The sequence below is a fragment of the Mytilus edulis genome, chromosome 9 (assembly GCF_963676685.1).
Source record: "Mytilus edulis chromosome 9, xbMytEdul2.2, whole genome shotgun sequence".
Lineage (NCBI taxonomy): Eukaryota > Metazoa > Mollusca > Bivalvia > Mytilida > Mytilidae > Mytilus > Mytilus edulis.
In genome coordinates, this window is record NC_092352.1 from 3,117,052 (window position 1) to 3,135,148 (window position 18,097).

Below are 18,097 nucleotides of genomic sequence, written 5' to 3' on the forward strand. Positions count from 1 at the left end.
ATTGTCTCCCTTGATTGACTTACTTTATGGTCCACTTCTTTGTGTTCTTCTAGTTTCTGTATTATTGTCTCCCTTGATTTACTTACTTTATGGTCCACTTCTTTGTGTTCTTCTAGTTTCTATATTATTGTCTCCCTTGATTTACTTACTTTGAGGTCCACTTCTTTGTGTTCTTCTAGTTTCTGTATTATTGTCTCTCTTGATTTACTTACTTTATGGTCCACTTCTTTGTGTTCTTCTAGTTTCTGTATTATTGTCTCCCTTGATTTACTTACTTTATGGTCCACTTCTTTGTGTTCTTCTAGTTTCTATATTATTGTCTCCCTTGATTTACTTACTTTATGGTCCACTATTTGTGTTCTTCTAGTTTCTGGATTAGTGTCTCCCTTGATTAACTTACTTTATGGTCCATTTCTTTGTGTTCTTCTAGTTTCTGTATTATTGTCTCCCTTGATTTACTTACTTTATGGTCCACTTCTTTGTGTTCTTCTAGTTTCTGTATTATTGTCTCCCTTGATTTACTTACTTTATGGTCCACTTCTTTGTGTTCTTCTAGTTTCTATATTATTGTCTCCCTTGATTTACTTACTTTATGGTCCACTATTTGTGTTCTTCTAGTTTCTGGATTAGTGTCTCCCTTGATTAACTTACTTTATGGTCCATTTCTTTGTGTTCTTCTAGTTTCTGTATTATTGTCTCCCTTGATTTACTTACTTTATGGTCCACTTCTTTGTGTTCTTCTAGTTTCTGTTTTATTGTCTCCCTTGATTTACTTACTTTATGGTCCACTTCTTTGTGTTCTTCTAGTTTCTGTATTATTGTCTCCCTTGATTTACTTACTTTATGGTCCACTTCTTTGTGTTCTTCTAGTTTCTATATTATTGTCTCCCTTGATTTACTTACTTTATGGTCCACTTCTTTGTCTTCTTATTTTCTGTATTATTGTCTCCCTTGGTTTACTTACTTTATGGTCCACTTCTTTGTGTTCTTTTAGTTTCTGTATTATTGTCTCCCTTGATTAACTTACTTTATGGTCCACTTCTTTGTGTTCTTCTTGTTTCTGGATTAGTGTCTCCCTTGATTTACTTACTTTATGGTCCACTTCTTTGTGTTCTTCTAGTTTTGAATTATTGTCTCCCTTGATTTACTTACTTTATGGTCCACTTCTTTGTGTTCTTTTAGTTTCTGTATTATTGTCTCCCTTGATTAACTTACTTTATGGTCCACTTCTTTGTGTTCTTCTAGTTTCTATATTATTGTCTCCCTTGATTTACTTACTTTATGGTCCACTTCTTTGTGTTCTTCTAGTTTCTATATTATTGTCTCCCTTGATTAACTTACTTTATGGTCCACTTCTTTGTGTTCTTCTAGTTTCTGGATTAGTGTCTCCCTTGATTTACTTACTTTATGGTCCACTTCTTTGTGTTCTTCTAGTTTTGAATTATTGTCTCCCTTGATTTACTTACTTTATGGTCCACTTCTTTGTGTTCTTTTAGTTTCTGTATTATTGTCTCCCTTGATTAACTTACTTAATGGTCCACTTCTTTGTGTTCTTCTAGTTTCTATATTATTGTCTCCCTTGATTTACTTACTTTATGGTCCACTTCTTTGTGTTCTTCTAGTTTCTATATTATTGTATCCCTTGATTTACTTACTTTATGGTCCACTTCTTTGTGTTCTTCTAGTTTCTGTTTTATTGTCTCCCTTGATTTACTTACTTTATGGTCCACTTCTTTGTGTTCTTCTAGTTTCTGTTTTATTGTCTCCCTTGATTTACTTACTTTATGGTCCACTTCTTTGTGTTCTTCTAGTTTCTGTTTTATTGTCTCCCTTGATTTACTTACTTTATGGTCCACTTCTTTGTGTTCTTCTAGTTTCTGTTTTATTGTCTCCCTTGATTTACTTACTTTATGGTCCACTTCTTTGTGTTCTTCTAGTTTCTGTATTATTGTCTCCCTTGATTTACTTACTTTATGGTCCACTTCTTTGTGTTCTTCTAGTTTCTGTATTATTGTCTCCCTTGATTTACTTACTTTATGGTCCACTTCTTTGTGTTCTTTTAGTTTCTGTATTATTGTCTGCCTTGATTAACTTACTTTATGGTCCACTTCTTTGTGTTCTTCTAGTTTCTATATTATTGTCTCCCTTGATTTACTTACTTTATGGTCCACTATTTGTGTTCTTCTAGTTTCTATATTATTGTCTCCCTTGATTTACTTACTTTATGGTCCACTTCTTTGTGTTCTTCTAGTTTCTGTATTATTGTCTCCCTTGATTTACTTACTTTATGGTCCACTTCTTTGTGTTCTTCTAGTTTCTGTATTATTGTCTCCCTTGATTTACTTACTTTATGGTCCACTTCTTTGTGTTCTTCTAGTTTCTGTATTATTGTCTCCCTTGATTTACTTACTTTATGGTCCACTTCTTTGTGTTGTTTCAGTTTCTGAATTATTGTCTCCCTTGATTTACTTACTTTATGGTCCTCTTCTTTGTGTTCTTTTAGTTTCTGTATTATTGTCTCCCTTGATTAACTTACTTTATGGTCCACTTCTTTGTGTTCTTTCAGTTTCTGTATTATTGTCTCCCTTGATTTACTTACTTTATGGTCCACTTCTTTGTGTTCTTCTAGTTTCTGTATTATTGTCTCCTTTGATTTACTTACTTTATGGTCCACTTCTTTGTGTTCTTTTAGTTTCTGTATTATTGTCTCCCTTGATTTACTTACTTTATGGTCCACTTCTTTGTGTTCTTTCAGTTTCTATATTATTGTCTCCCTTGATTTACTTACTTTATGGTCCTCTTCTTTGTGTTCTTCTAGTTTCTGTATTATTGTCTCCCTTGATTAACTTACTTTATGGTCCACTTCTTTGTGTTCTTCTAGTTTCTGTATTATTGTCTCCCTTGATTTACTTACTTTATGGTCCACTTCTTTGTGTTCTTCTAGTTTCTGTATTATTGTCTCCCTTGATTAACTTACTGTATGGTCCACTTCTTTGTGTTCTTTCAGTTTCTATATTATTGTCTCCCTTGATTTACTTACTTTATGGTCCACTTCTTTGTGTTCTTCTAGTTTCTGTATTATTGTCTCCCTTGATTTACTTACTTTATGGTCCACTATTTGTGTTCTTTTAGTTTCTTTATTATTGTCTACCTTGATTTACTTACTTTATGGTACACTTCTTTGTGTTCTTTTAGTTTCTGTATTATTGTCTGCCTTGATTAACTTACTTTATGGTCCACTTCTTTGTGTTCTTCTAGTTTCTATATTATTGTCTCCCTTGATTGACTTACTTTATGGTCCACTTCTTTGTGTTCTTCTAGTTTCTGTATTATTGTCTCCCTTGATTTACTTACTTTATGGTCCACTTCTTTGTGTTCTTCTAGTTTCTATATTATTGTCTCCCTTGATTTACTTACTTTGAGGTCCACTTCTTTGTGTTCTTCTAGTTTCTGTATTATTGTCTCTCTTGATTTACTTACTTTATGGTCCACTTCTTTGTGTTCTTCTAGTTTCTGTATTATTGTCTCCCTTGATTTACTTACTTTATGGTCCACTTCTTTGTGTTCTTCTAGTTTCTATATTATTGTCTCCCTTGATTTACTTACTTTATGGTCCACTATTTGTGTTCTTCTAGTTTCTGGATTAGTGTCTCCCTTGATTAACTTACTTTATGGTCCATTTCTTTGTGTTCTTCTAGTTTCTGTATTATTGTCTCCCTTGATTTACTTACTTTATGGTCCACTTCTTTGTGTTCTTCTAGTTTCTGTATTATTGTCTCCCTTGATTTACTTACTTTATGGTCCACTTCTTTGTGTTCTTCTAGTTTCTATATTATTGTCTCCCTTGATTTACTTACTTTATGGTCCACTATTTGTGTTCTTCTAGTTTCTGGATTAGTGTCTCCCTTGATTAACTTACTTTATGGTCCATTTCTTTGTGTTCTTCTAGTTTCTGTATTATTGTCTCCCTTGATTTACTTACTTTATGGTCCACTTCTTTGTGTTCTTCTAGTTTCTGTTTTATTGTCTCCCTTGATTTACTTACTTTATGGTCCACTTCTTTGTGTTCTTCTAGTTTCTGTATTATTGTCTCCCTTGATTTACTTACTTTATGGTCCACTTCTTTGTGTTCTTCTAGTTTCTATATTATTGTCTCCCTTGATTTACTTACTTTATGGTCCACTTCTTTGTCTTCTTATTTTCTGTATTATTGTCTCCCTTGGTTTACTTACTTTATGGTCCACTTCTTTGTGTTCTTTTAGTTTCTGTATTATTGTCTCCCTTGATTAACTTACTTTATGGTCCACTTCTTTGTGTTCTTCTTGTTTCTGGATTAGTGTCTCCCTTGATTTACTTACTTTATGGTCCACTTCTTTGTGTTCTTCTAGTTTTGAATTATTGTCTCCCTTGATTTACTTACTTTATGGTCCACTTCTTTGTGTTCTTTTAGTTTCTGTATTATTGTCTCCCTTGATTAACTTACTTTATGGTCCACTTCTTTGTGTTCTTCTAGTTTCTATATTATTGTCTCCCTTGATTTACTTACTTTATGGTCCACTTCTTTGTGTTCTTCTAGTTTCTATATTATTGTCTCCCTTGATTAACTTACTTTATGGTCCACTTCTTTGTGTTCTTCTAGTTTCTGGATTAGTGTCTCCCTTGATTTACTTACTTTATGGTCCACTTCTTTGTGTTCTTCTAGTTTTGAATTATTGTCTCCCTTGATTTACTTACTTTATGGTCCACTTCTTTGTGTTCTTTTAGTTTCTGTATTATTGTCTCCCTTGATTAACTTACTTAATGGTCCACTTCTTTGTGTTCTTCTAGTTTCTATATTATTGTCTCCCTTGATTTACTTACTTTATGGTCCACTTCTTTGTGTTCTTCTAGTTTCTATATTATTGTATCCCTTGATTTACTTACTTTATGGTCCACTTCTTTGTGTTCTTCTAGTTTCTGTTTTATTGTCTCCCTTGATTTACTTACTTTATGGTCCACTTCTTTGTGTTCTTCTAGTTTCTGTTTTATTGTCTCCCTTGATTTACTTACTTTATGGTCCACTTCTTTGTGTTCTTCTAGTTTCTGTTTTATTGTCTCCCTTGATTTACTTACTTTATGGTCCACTTCTTTGTGTTCTTCTAGTTTCTGTTTTATTGTCTCCCTTGATTTACTTACTTTATGGTCCACTTCTTTGTGTTCTTCTAGTTTCTGTATTATTGTCTCCCTTGATTTACTTACTTTATGGTCCACTTCTTTGTGTTCTTCTAGTTTCTGTATTATTGTCTCCCTTGATTTACTTACTTTATGGTCCACTTCTTTGTGTTCTTTTAGTTTCTGTATTATTGTCTGCCTTGATTAACTTACTTTATGGTCCACTTCTTTGTGTTCTTCTAGTTTCTATATTATTGTCTCCCTTGATTTACTTACTTTATGGTCCACTATTTGTGTTCTTCTAGTTTCTATATTATTGTCTCCCTTGATTTACTTACTTTATGGTCCACTTCTTTGTGTTCTTCTAGTTACTATATTATTGTCTCCCTTGATTTACTAACTTTATGGTCCACTTCTTTGTGTTCTTCTAGTTTCTATATTATTGTCTCCCTTGATTAACTTACTTTATGGTCCACGTCTTTGTGTTCTTCTAGTTTCTGTATTATTGTCTCCCTTGATTTACTTACTTTATGGTCCACTATTTGTGTTCTTCTAGTTTCTATATTATTGTCTCCCTTGATTTACTTACTTTATGGTCCACTTCTTTGTGTTCTTCTAGTTTCTATATTATTGTCTCCCTTGATTTACTTACTTTATGGTCCACTTCTTTGTGTTCTTCTAGTTTCTATATTATTGTCTCCCTTGATTTACTTACTTTATGGTCCACTATTTGTGTTCTTCTAGTTTCTGTATTATTGTCTCCCTTGATTTACTTACTTTATGGTCCACTTCTTTGTGTTCTTCTAGTTTCTGTATTATTGTCTCCCTTGATTTACTTACTTTATGGTCCACTTCTTTGTGTTCTTCTAGTTTTTATATTATTGTCTCCCTTGATTTACTTACTTTATGGTCCACTTCTTTGTGTTCTTCTAGTTTCTGTATTATTGTCTCCCTTGATTTACTTACTTTATGGTCCACTTCTTTGTGTTTTTCTAGTTTCTGTATTATTGTCTACCTTGATTTACTTACTTTATGGTCCACTTCTTTGTGTTCTTCTAGTTTCTGTATTATTGTCTCCCTTGATTTACTTACTTTATGGTCCACTTCTTTGTGTTCTTCTAGTTTCTGTTTTATTGTCTCCCTTGATTTACTTACTTTATGGTCCACTTCTTTGTGTTCTTTCAGTTTCTATATTATTGTCTCCCTTGATTTACTTACTTTATGGTCCACTTCTTTGTGTTCTTCTAGTTTCTGTATTATTGTCTACCTTGATTTACTTACTTTATGGTCCACTATTTGTGTTCTTTTAGTTTCTATATTATTGTCTACCTTGATTTACTTACTTTATGGTACACTTCTTTGTGTTCTTCTAGTTTCTGTATTATTGTCTCCCTTGATTAACTTACTTTATGGTCCATTTCTTTGTGTTCTTCTAGTTTCTGTTTTATTGTCTCCCTTGATTTACTTACTTTATGGTCCACTATTTGTGTTCTTCTAGTTTCTATATTATTGTCTCCCTTGATTTACTTACTTTATGGTCCACTTCTTTGTGTTCTTCTAGTTTCTATATTATTGTCTCCCTTGATTAACTTACTTTATGGTCCACTTCTTTGTGTTCTTTCAGTTTCTGTATTATTGTCTCCCTTGATTTACTTACTTTATGGTCCACTATTTGTGTTCTTCTAGTTTCTGTTTTATTGTCTCCCTTGATTTACTTACTTTATGGTCCACTATTTGTGGTCTTCTAGTTTCTCTATTATTGTCTCCCTTGATTTACTTACTTTATGGTCCACTTCTTTGTGTTCTTCTAGTTTCTGTATTATTGTCTCCCTTGATTTACTTACTTTATGGTCCACTTCTTTGTGTTCTTCTAGTTTCTGTATTATTGTCTCCCTTGATTTACTTACTTTATGGTCCACTTCTTTGTGTTCTTCTAGTTTCTGGATTAGTGTCTCCCTTGATTTACTTACTTTATGGTCCACTTCTTTGTGTTCTTCTAGTTTCTGTATTATTGTCTCCCTTGATTAACTTACTTTATGGTCCATTTCTTTGTGTTCTTCTAGTTTCTGTTTTATTGTTTCCCTTGATTTACTTACTTTATGGTCCACTATTTGTGTTCTTCTAGTTTCTATATTATTGTCTCCCTTGATTTACTTACTTTATGGTCCACTTCTTTGTGTTCTTCTAGTTTCTATATTATTGTCTCCCTTGATTTACTTACTTTATGGTCCACTTCTTTGTGTTCTTCTAGTTTCTGTTTTATTGTCTCCCTTGATTTACTTACTTTATGGTCCACTTCTTTGTGTTCTTCTAGTTTCTGTATTATTGTCTACCTTGATTTACTTACTTTATGGTCCACTATTTGTGTTCTTTTAGTTTCTATATTATTGTCTACCTTGATTTACTTACTTTATGGTACACTTCTTTGTGTTCTTTTAGTTTCTGTATTATTGTCTGCCTTGATTAACTTACTTTATGGTCCACTTCTTTGTGTTCTTCTAGTTTCTGTTTTATTGTCTCCCTTGATTTACTTACTTTATGGTCCACTTCTTTGTGTTCTTCTAGTTTCTATATTATTGTCTCCCTTGATTTACTTACTTTATGGTCCACTTCTTTGTGTTCTTCTAGTTTCTGTATTATTGTCTCCCTTGATTTACTTACTTTATGGTCCACTTCTTTGTGTTCTTTTAGTTTCTGTATTTTTGTCTCCCTTGATTTACTTACTTTATGGTCCACTTCTTTGTGTTCTTCTAGTTTCTGTTTTATTGTCTCCCTTGATTTACTTACTTTATGGTCCACTTCTTTGTGTTCTTCTAGTTTCTGTATTATTGTCTCCCTTGATTTACTTACTTTATGGTCCACTATTTGTGTTCTTCTAGTTTCTGTTTTATTGTCTCCCTTGATTTACTTACTTTATGGTCCACTATTTGTGTTCTTCTAGTTTCTCTATTATTGTCTCCCTTGATTTACTTACTTTATGGTCCACTTCTTTGTGTTCTTCTAGTTTCTATATTATTGTCTCCCTTGATTTACTTACTTTATGGTCCACTTCTTTGTGTTCTTCTAGTTTCTGTATTATTGTCTCCCTTGATTTACTTACTTTATGGTCCACTTCTTTGTGTTCTTTTAGTTTCTGTATTTTTGTCTCCCTTGATTTACTTACTTGATGGTCCACTTCTTTGTGTTCTTCTAGTTTCTGTTTTATTGTCTCCCTTGATTTACTTACTTTATGGTCCACTTCTTTGTGTTCTTCTAGTTTCTGTATTATTGTCTCCCTTGATTTACTTACTTTATGGTCCACTATTTGTGTTCTTCTAGTTTCTGTTTTATTGTCTCCCTTGATTTACTTACTTTATGGTCCACTATTTGTGTTCTTCTAGTTTCTCTATTATTGTCTCCCTTGATTAACTTACTTTATGGTCCACTTCTTTGTGTTCTTCTAGTTTCTGTATTATTGTCTCCCTTGATTAACTTACTTTATGGTCCATTTCTTTGTGTTCTTCTAGTTTCTGTTTTATTGTCTCCCTTGATTTACTTACTTTATGGTCCACTATTTGTGTTCTTCTAGTTTCTATATTATTGTCTCCCTTGATTTACTTACTTTATGGTCCACTTCTTTGTGTTCTTCTAGTTTCTATATTATTGTCTCCCTTAATTTACTTACTTTATGGTCCACTTCTTTGTGTTCTTCTAGTTTCTGTTTTATTGTCTCCCTTGATTTACTTACTTTATGGTCCACTTCTTTGTGTTCTTCTAGTTTCTGTATTATTGTCTACCTTGATTTACTTACTTTATGGTCCACTATTTGTGTTCTTTTAGTTTCTATATTATTGTCTACCTTGATTTACTTACTTTATGGTACACTTCTTTGTGTTCTTTTAGTTTCTGTATTATTGTCTGCCTTGATTAACTTACTTTATGGTCCACTTCTTTGTGTTCTTCTAGTTTCTGTTTTATTGTCTCCCTTGATTTACTTACTTTATGGTCCACTTCTTTGTGTTCTTCTAGTTTCTATATTATTGTCTCCCTTGATTTACTTACTTTATGGTCCACTTCTTTGTGTTCTTTTAGTTTCTGTATTTTTGTCTCCCTTGATTTACTTACTTTATGGTCCACTTCTTTGTGTTCTTCTAGTTTCTGTTTTATTGTCTCCCTTGATTTACTTACTTTATGGTCCACTTCTTTGTGTTCTTCTAGTTTCTGTATTATTGTCTCCCTTGATTTACTTACTTTATGGTCCACTTCTTTGTGTTCTTCTAGTTTCTGTATTATTGTCTCCCTTGATTAACTTACTGTATGGTCCACTTCTTTGTGTTCTTCTAGTTTTGAATTATTGTCTCCCTTAATTTACTTACTTTATGGTCCACTTCTTTGTGTTCTTCTAGTTTCTGTATTATTGTCTACCTTGAATTACTTACTTTATGGTCCACTTCTTTGTGTTCTTCTAGTTTCTGTATTATTGTCTACCTTGATTTACTTACTTTATGGTCCACTTCTTTGTGTTCTTCTAGTTTCTGTATTATTGTCTACCTTGATTTACTTACTTTATGGTCCACTTCTTTGTGTTCTTCTAGTTTCTGTATTATTGTCTCCCTTGATTTACTTACTTTATGGTCCACTTCTTTGTGTTCTTCTAGTTTCTGTATTATTGTCTCCCTTGATTTACTTACTTTATGGTCCACTTCTTTGTCTTCTTCTAGTTTCTGTATTATTGTCTCCCTTGATTTACTTACTTTATGGTCCACTTCTTTGTGTTCTTCTAGTTTCTGTTTTATTGTCTCCCTTGATTTACTTACTTTATGGTCCACTTCTTTGTGTTCTTCTAGTTTCTATATTATTGTCTCCCTTGATTAACTTACTTTATGGTCCACTTCTTTGTGTTCTTCTAGTTTCTGTATTATTGTCTCCCTTGATTAACTTATTTTATGGTCCACTTCTTTGTGTTCTTCTAGTTTCTGTATTATTGTCTCCCTTGATTTACTTACTTTATGGTCCACTTCTTTGTGTTCTTCTAGTTTCTGTATTATTGTCTGCCTTGATTAACTTACTTTATGGTCCTCTTCTTTGTGTTCTTCTAGTTTCTGTATTATTGTCTCCTTTGATTTACTTACTTTATGGTCCACTTCTTTGTGTTCTTCTAGTTTCTGTATTATTGTCTCCCTTGATTTACTTACTTTATGGTCCACTTCTTTGTGTTCTTTCAGTTTCTGTATTATTGTCTCCTTTGATTTACTTACTTTATGGTCCACTTCTTTGTGTTCTTCTAGTTTCTGTATTATTGTCTACCTTGATTTACTTACTTTATGGTCCACTATTTGTGTTCTTTTAGTTTCTATATTATTGTCTACCTTGATTTACTTACTTTATGGTACACTTCTTTGTGTTCTTCTAGTTTCTGTATTATTGTCTCCCTTGATTAACTTACTTTATGGTCCATTTCTTTGTGTTCTTCTAGTTTCTGTTTTATTGTCTCCCTTGATTTACTTACTTTATGGTCCACTATTTGTGTTCTTCTAGTTTCTATATTATTGTCTCCCTTGATTTACTTACTTTATGGTCCACTTCTTTGTGTTCTTCTAGTTTCTATATTATTGTCTCCCTTGATTAACTTACTTTATGGTCCACTTCTTTGTGTTCTTTCAGTTTCTGTATTATTGTCTCCCTTGATTTACTTACTTTATGGTCCACTATTTGTGTTCTTCTAGTTTCTGTTTTATTGTCTCCCTTGATTTACTTACTTTATGGTCCACTATTTGTGTTCTTCTAGTTTCTCTATTATTGTCTCCCTTGATTTACTTACTTTATGGTCCACTTCTTTGTGTTCTTCTAGTTTCTGTATTATTGTCTCCCTTGATTTACTTACTTTATGGTCCACTTCTTTGTGTTCTTCTAGTTTCTGTATTATTGTCTCCCTTGATTTACTTACTTTATGGTCCACTTCTTTGTGTTCTTCTAGTTTCTGGATTAGTGTCTCCCTTGATTTACTTACTTTATGGTCCACTTCTTTGTGTTCTTCTAGTTTCTGTATTATTGTCTCCCTTGATTAACTTACTTTATGGTCCATTTCTTTGTGTTCTTCTAGTTTCTGTTTTATTGTCTCCCTTGATTTACTTACTTTATGGTCCACTATTTGTGTTCTTCATGTTTCTATATTATTGTCTCCCTTGATTTACTTACTTTATGGTCCACTTCTTTGTGTTCTTCTAGTTTCTATATTATTGTCTCCCTTGATTTACTTACTTTATGGTCCACTTCTTTGTGTTCTTCTAGTTTCTGTTTTATTGTCTCCCTTGATTTACTTACTTTATGGTCCACTTCTTTGTGTTCTTCTAGTTTCTGTATTATTGTCTACCTTGATTTACTTACTTTATGGTCCACTATTTGTGTTCTTTTAGTTTCTATATTATTGTCTACCTTGATTTACTTACTTTATGGTACACTTCTTTGTGTTCTTTTAGTTTCTGTATTATTGTCTGCCTTGATTAACTTACTTTATGGTCCACTTCTTTGTGTTCTTCTAGTTTCTGTTTTATTGTCTCCCTTGATTTACTTACTTTATGGTCCACTATTTGTGTTCTTCTAGTTTCTGTTTTATTGTCTCCCTTGATTTACTTACTTTATGGTCCACTATTTGTGTTCTTCTAGTTTCTCTATTATTGTCTCCCTTGATTTACTTACTTTATGGTCCACTTCTTTGTGTTCTTCTAGTTTCTGGATTTTTGTCTCCCTTGATTTACTTACTTTATGGTCCACTTCTTTGTGTTCTTCTAGTTTCTGTTTTATTGTCTCCCTTGATTTACTTACTTTATGGTCCACTTCTTTGTGTTCTTTTAGTTTCTGTATTTTTGTCTCCCTTGATTTACTTACTTTATGGTCCACTTCTTTGTGTTCTTCTAGTTTCTGTTTTATTGTCTCCCTTGATTTACTTACTTTATGGTCCACTTCTTTGTGTTCTTCTAGTTTCTGTATTATTGTCTCCCTTGATTTACTTACTTTATGGTCCACTATTTGTGTTCTTCTAGTTTCTGTTTTATTGTCTCCCTTGATTTACTTACTTTATGGTCCACTATTTGTGTTCTTCTAGTTTCTCTATTATTGTCTCCCTTGATTTACTTACTTTATGGTCCACTTCTTTGTGTTCTTTCAGTTTCTGTATTATTGTCTCCCTTGATTTAGTTACTTTATGGTCCACTTCTTTGTGTTCTTTCAGTTTCTCTATTATTGTCTCCCTTGATTTACTTACTTTATGGTCCATTTCTTTGTGTTCTTCTAGTTTCTGGATTAGTGTCTCCCTTGATTTACTTACTTTATGGTCCACTTCTTTGTGTTCTTCTAGTTTCTGTATTATTGTCTCCCTTGATTAACTTACTTTATGGTCCATTTCTTTGTGTTCTTCTAGTTTCTGTTTTATTGTCTCCCTTGATTTACTTACTTTATGGTCCACTATTTGTGTTCTTCTAGTTTCTATATTATTGTCTCCCTTGATTAACTTACTTTATGGTCCACTTCTTTGTGTTCTTATTTTCTGTATTATTGTCTACCTTGATTAACTTACTTTATGGTCCACTTCTTTGTGTTCTTCTAGTTTCTGTATTATTGTCTCCCTTGATTAACTTACTTTATGGTCCACTTCTTTGTGTTCTTCTAGTTTCTGTATTATTGTCTCCTTTGATTTACTTACTTTATGGTCCACTTCTTTGTGTTCTTCTAGTTTCTGTATTATTGTCTCCTTTGATTTACTTACTTTATGGTCCACTTCTTTGTGTTCTTCTAGTTTCTGTATTATTGTCTACCTTGATTTACTTACTTTATGGTCCACTTCTTTGTGTTCTTCTAGTTTCTGTATTATTGTCTCCTTTGATTTACTTACTTTATGGTCCACTTCTTTGTGTTCTTCTAGTTTCTGTATTATTGTCTACCTTGATTTACTTACTTTATGGTCCACTTCTTTGTGTTCTTCTAGTTTCTGTATTATTGTCTCCCTTGATTTACTTACTTTATGGTCCACTTCTTTGTGTTCTTCTAGTTTCTGTATTATTGTCTCCCTTGATTTACTTATTTTATGGTCCACTTCTTTGTCTTCTTCTAGTTTCTGTTTTATTGTCTCCCTTGATTTACTTACTTTATGGTCCACTTCTTTGTCTTCTTATTTTCTGTATTATTGTCTCCCTTGGTTTACTTACTTTATGGTCCACTTCTTTGTGTTCTTCTAGTTTCTGTATTATTGTCTCCCTTGATTAACTTACTTTATGGTCCACTTCTTTGTGTTCTTCTAGTTTCTGTATTATTGTCTCCCTTGATTTACTTACTTTATGGTCCACTTCTTTGTGTTCTTCTAGTTTCTGTATTATTGTCTCTCTTGATTAACTTACTTTATGGTCCACTTCTTTGTGTTCTTCTAGTTTCTGTTTTATTGTCTCCCTTGATTTACTTACTTTATGGTCCACTTCTTTGTGTTCTTCTAGTTTCTGTATTATTGTCTCCCTTGATTTACTTACTTTATGGTCCACTTCTTTGTGTTCTTCTAGTTTCTATATTATTGTCTCCCTTGATTTACTGACTGTATGGTCCACTTCTTAGTGTTCTTTCAGTTTCTGTATTATTGTCTCCCTTGATTTACTTACTTTATGGTCCACTTCTTTGTGTTCTTTTAGTTTCTGTATTATTGTCTCCCTTGATTTACTTACTTTATGGTCCACTTCTTTGTGTTCTTTTAGTTTCTGTATTATTGTCTCCCTTGATTTACTTACTTTATGGTCCACTTCTTTGTGTTCTTCTAGTTTCTGTATTATTGTCTCCCTTGATTTACTTACTTTATGGTCCACTTCTTTGTGTTCTTCTAGTTTCTGTATTATTGTCTCCCTTGATTTACTTACTTTATGGTCCACTTCTTTGTGTTCTTCTAGTTTCTGTATTATTGTCTCCCTTGATTTACTTACTTTATGGTCCACTTCTTTTTGTTCTTCTAGTTTCTGTATTATTGTCTCCCTTGATTTACTTACTTTATGGTCCACTTCTTTGTGTTCTTTTACTGAATATGAAATGTTTTAATTCACATAATGTCTGATTCTTAAAAATATAGAATACTTTTAGAAAGAAAAACTATATGAAAGCTTAGTTTGGACAATTTAATAGCAATTCAAAATAAACAGTTCCCCTTCAGCATGGAAATGAATATAATATAACTATACAAACTGATAAACTAATTTTGTCTCAACATCATTAAAGTGGAGTTAAAGTCTTATAGGATTGTAAGTATGTTTTATTTTATCACCTTGCACTTTCATGACTTGGCTGTGGTTTTCTACAGCAGTTGGTTCAAATTTCTGACCAGTTGAACAATTTGATTTTATAAAACAAATTGCAATTTGGTCAAAATTTTGAATGAATTGCAATTGGTGGAGAGCAACACTAACAGTCAAGTCACTGTAATTTACTTACTTTATGGTCCACTTCTTTGTGTTCTTTCAGTTCTGCCAGAATTTTCTTCTGTTCATCAATCAATCTCTGTTGTTCTTCATGCTGTTTCTTTAATTCATTCAATAATTTATTTTCTTCTTCCTCCTTCTTTGTATCCACTTTTACAGATTCTATTTTTTTAACACCTTCAGTTTTATTAGTCTTGTTTACTGTTTCAACACTCTGTTTTATGTCTTCTATTTGTTTGCCTTTCTCTCCTAACTTCTGTCGATCTTTGATTTTGGTTAATGTATTAACAACCTTTTCTCCCTTTTTGTCTTTCATGCTAATGTTTAACTTCTGTCTATCAAGTATCTTCTCATCCTCACTTTTATTCTAGAAAAAATAAGAAATTAAACACTATCAAAGTACAACTTTGGAACTATGTGCCATGGGGTATTATAACAGTAGGAACCATATTGTGAATTAAGAAGATAATATAAGTTGTATACCCCCTTTTATAAAATCATTAGACACATAAAAAAACAAATCAGGAAAAATAAATACAAATTATACAATGGCAATAGAACTTAAATTCAGTCATTGATAAAGCAAACAAGGTATACTAGAAGATTACTAGCATCCAAACTGAAGACATGGTAGGTCAACCCTTTATTATGCAATTTAACTTTTGAATCAATCAATCATATATTGGTACATGATCACAAGATACTGAAAAATCAGCAAAATTAATGTTTTGATTTAAGGAGACTCGCGGGTATAAGATTTTCAGAAAAAAAATAAACATTTATTTTTCATTACAAATTTTATTAATTACCTTTAGTAGTTGTTACTTTATCATATGGTACAAAAATCATTCCAAAAAATCAATACGTGTTGACCCCAGGTGACTTTATAAATGTAGGTAGCATTGAAAAAGCTCCAATTTATCTCCCTTTGGTGCAAAAATGCCATTTTTTGGCATTAATATTGAAATATCTTTTTAATCATCGGTGACCTATATTTTTATTGTTGTTTTCGAATAAGCTGTACATAAACAAAATAATTGTAAAATTTAAGCGATTTCTGTAATTTAGTTCTTTTTTTTATTTCGATATTACCACTATTTCTCCTATTTGTTCAACAGAATACTAGAGGCTCTAAAGAGCCTGTGTCGCTCACCTTGGTCTATGTGAATATTAAACAATGGACACAGATGGATTCATGACAAAATTGTGTTTTGGTGATGGTGATGTGTTTGTAGATCTTACTTTACTAAACATTCTTGCTGCTTACAATTATCTCTCTCTTTAACAGTACTTTCTGTGGAAAATGTTATTGAAAATCTTCAAATTTTAAGAAAATTGTTAAAAATTGACTATGAAGGGCAATAACTCCTTAGGGGGTCAATTGAGTATTTTGGTCATACTGACTTATTTTTAGTTCTTACTTTGCTGTACATTATTGCTGTTTACAGTTTATCTCTATCTATAATATATATTCAAGATAATAACAACAAAACAGCAAAATTTCCTCAATTCAGGGGCAGCAACCTAACAACCGATTATCCGATTCATTTGAAAATTCCAGGGCAGATAGATCGTGACCTGATCAACAATTTTACTTCCTGTCAGATTTGTACTTAATGCTTTGGTTTTTGAGTTATAGGCCAAAAACTGCATTTTACCCCCATGTTCCATTTTTAGCCATGGTGGCCATCTTGGTTTGTTGGCCAAGTTACTGGACACATTTTTTTAACTAGATACCCCAATGATGATTATGGCTAAGTTTGGTTAAATTTGGCCCAGTAGTTTCAGAGGAGAAGATTTTTCTAAAAGATTACTAAGATTTACGAAAAATGGTTAAAAATTGACTATAAAGGGCAATAACTCCTAAAGTGGTCAACTGACCATTTTGGTCATGTTGACTTATTTGTAGATCTTACTTTGCTGAACATTATTGCTGTTTACATTTTGTCTCTATCTATAATAATATTCAAGATAATAACCAAAAACAGCAAAATTTCCTTAAAATTACCATTTCAGGGGCAGCAACCCAACAACGGAATGTCCGATTCATCTGAAAATTTCAGGGCAGATAGATCTTGACCCGTTAAACAATATTACCCCCATGTCAGATTTGCTCTAAATGCTTTGGTTTTTGAGTTATAAGCCAAAAACTGCATTTTACCCCATTGTTCTATTTTTAGCCATGGCGGCCATCTTGGTTGGTTGGCTGGGTCACCGGACACATTTTTTAAACTAGATACCCCAATGATGATTGTGGCCAAGTTTGGTTAAATTTGGCCCAGTAGTTTCAGAGGAGAAGATTTTTGTAAAAGTTAACGAAGGACGACGCCGGACGACGACGCCGGACGCCAAGTGATGAGAAAAGCTCACTTGGCCCTGTGGGCCAGGTGAGCTAAAAAGGACATTAACAAAAATGTATGTTTTTTTCAAAGGCAATTTGTGAGCGTAAATGAACAGTGACCCCATTTTTTATTTCATTTTTCTATTAGGTATAAGATAAAGTTCATTTATAGAAAAAATATAGCGAAATCCTTATATTAAATAAAAAATTTGATTTAGACCTGCAAGCCCCCTTCAAAGGCCCCCATCATATTTATAAAATTTAGTAAAGGTTAAAAAGATTGTCAAGACAAAACTCTCATTATTATTTGTTTGTTTTATGTTTTAGATGCATATTTAAATGTGTTGATATACAAGAAAGTGCAGATTAAAATAGAGATTATTATAACTGGTACCACATGTGAAACAGGATCTGCTTAACCTTCCAGAGCACCTGATAGTATTCCTAGTTTTTGATTGGGTAAGTATTGCTCTGTTTTTGTATTTTTTATGTAGTGATTTAAAGACTTATCTTTTCCTTGTTTTTCATTTTTGAAATGATTTTGTTAGTCTCTCTTCAAGTTTTGGAATCTTTCGCCACTTTTATATAACTAAACTGCAGCAGCATACACACATCATTAACAAATGTCATCAAATATTTTTGAAGAATTGAAAAAAGCTTTTTATGACAAAGTATTCAAATAATGTACTCTGCAATGACTAAACATATCCAAAACTAATCCCTCATTTTGAAAAATGTAATTGTAAAGTCCTATTGAAAAGTAAATAATGTCAAAAAGCGTACTGACCCATGGGCTCAGACAACAATTCCTTGCAGTTAAAGTTAAGTTGTTTGTTTTTTCTCATTGCTGAAGGCCATAAGGTTGACCTCAGAGTGTAGTTTGATTTCTGGTCAGACTATTAATAGTTTAAAAGAGAGATTCAACCAAGACAGTAAGATGCAGAAAGGAAATTAAATCCAATTCAAAACTTCCTGCTGAGTTATCTATGAAAGGTTTTTTTTATCTTTAAAATGTTATTAAAAATTAAGTAAGCACTGAAACACAATAATCATAGGACTTATTCTGAGTCAGATAAAAAAAATTTGCAATTGATTTTCGCCTTTATGTCCTTTAAACAAAAATGCTTTCATAGTAAATCCATTGAAGCAGACATCCCCATTTTCACTCACCGAATAT

General features: G+C 32.2%; 1 protein-coding gene across 2 annotated transcripts in view; it reads right to left on the bottom strand.

The window, feature by feature from the left end:
* LOC139487481 (putative sodium-coupled neutral amino acid transporter 10) overlaps positions 1-18,097 on the bottom strand; it is a 75,555-nt gene that overhangs the window by 6,804 nt on the left and 50,654 nt on the right. For both annotated transcript variants that reach the window (XM_071272313.1, XM_071272314.1), the window contains exon 14: positions 14,593-14,946. In XM_071272313.1, coding sequence (XP_071128414.1) covers positions 14,593-14,946 — 354 coding nt within the window. The remainder of the gene's footprint in view (positions 1-14,592; positions 14,947-18,097) is intronic.